The sequence below is a fragment of the Orycteropus afer genome, unplaced genomic scaffold (assembly GCF_000298275.1).
Source record: "Orycteropus afer afer isolate SDZICR_OR568_19922 unplaced genomic scaffold, OryAfe1.0 scaffold00765, whole genome shotgun sequence".
NCBI classification, from domain to species: domain Eukaryota; kingdom Metazoa; phylum Chordata; class Mammalia; order Tubulidentata; family Orycteropodidae; genus Orycteropus; species Orycteropus afer.
This window is the reverse complement of record NW_006922352.1, coordinates 528,298-529,569: the sequence shown is the minus strand read 5'-3', so window position 1 is coordinate 529,569 and position 1,272 is coordinate 528,298. Positions and strand designations below refer to the sequence as shown.

At 56.8% G+C, this 1,272-nt stretch overlaps 1 protein-coding gene across 1 annotated transcript in view; it reads left to right on the top strand.

The window, feature by feature from the left end:
• The first annotated feature begins 619 nt into the window (after positions 1 to 619).
• Positions 620 to 1,272, top strand: part of LOC103211624 (sialic acid-binding Ig-like lectin 16) — a 3,357-nt gene continuing 2,704 nt past the window's right edge. Inside the window, exons 1-2 of the mRNA XM_042783239.1 lie at positions 620 to 656; positions 731 to 1,114. Coding sequence (XP_042639173.1) covers positions 620 to 656; positions 731 to 1,114 — 421 coding nt within the window. The remainder of the gene's footprint in view (positions 657 to 730; positions 1,115 to 1,272) is intronic.

Here is a 1,272-nt window from a genome sequence, read left to right as displayed (position 1 = left end):
CAATGCAGGATCGTGGAGAAGCCAACGGAAAATTTTCTAGCAAGGCGGAAATCACAGTCTTTTGTAATCTGATCTCAGGAGTGACGCCCCATCGCCTTGGCCATATTCTAGTGGCTAGAAACAAGCCTCAGTCTAGCCTACACTCGAGGGCAGGAGATGACACACGGGCATGGATGTCAGGAGGAGGCCATAGGGAACCCTACAGAAGGCTTCCGACCTCAAAAATGTGTCTCCGAATTGCAGCCTGTCTCCTCTTACGACTACACATACATCCATTTCAGCACTTTGCAAAGAGCAGAATGGCAGGAAAGTCTTCACAACGCCCATCTTGGAAGACACACTTCCACTCTCAAAACATGCTGGGTTTACTTCTTCCTCATTAGTTGCATCAAAGAACAATCAAACAAACAAAACCCCACCACTTTCCCTGTAAGGAACTCTAACAGGGGGTGGGGCTGCAGGATCCCCCTGACCCACCCCCACTCCACAGCTGATGTCCCAAGTTCCCCTTCAGGGTGGCCCCGCTCTCTCACCCACACGCTTCCTGTTGGGGCTTCCTGGCTCCTCCCCGCATCTCCTTCCCTGACAGGGGACCCGGCTCCCCACTCGGCCCACAGACATGCTGCCCCTGCTGTTGCTGCCCCTGCTGTGGGGGGGTGAGTGGGCTGAGGGGTGAGGGGAGCACACAGGCTGGGAACGGGGCGGTCTCTGAGTCCCTGTGTCCCCCCAGGGTCCCTGCAGCAGGATGAGGGGTTCGAGCTACAAGTGCCGGAGCGGGTGACGGTGCAGGAAGGCCTGTGCGTCCTGGTTCCCTGCACATTCCTCTATCCTGGGAAATCACCTTGGGACTCCTCTCCACTCTACATCTCCTGGTTCTGGTCTGGGGACAGAATACAGTATGATCCTCCAGTGGTCACAAACAACCCAAACCGATGGGTGAAGACAGAGACTCGGGGCCGATTCCACCTCCTTGGGGACCCCATGACCAACAGCTGCACGCTGAGCATCAGGGACGCCAAGAAGAGAGACACAGGGACCTACATCTTCCACATAGAGAGAGACTATTATGAAAAACATACCTACCAACAAAAGACACTGAATGTGCAGGTGACAGGTACGGCAGGGGCCCCATGAGAGGAAGGTGGGGTGAGGTGACCCCAGGGTGTGTAGATGGATAGGACACCCTGCTCCTGGCCGTGGGCTGGTTGGAGGAGGTACCGGACCTGGGCCGGCTCGGACCCTCAGGCACCGGCCACTCTCAGGGCCACTCTC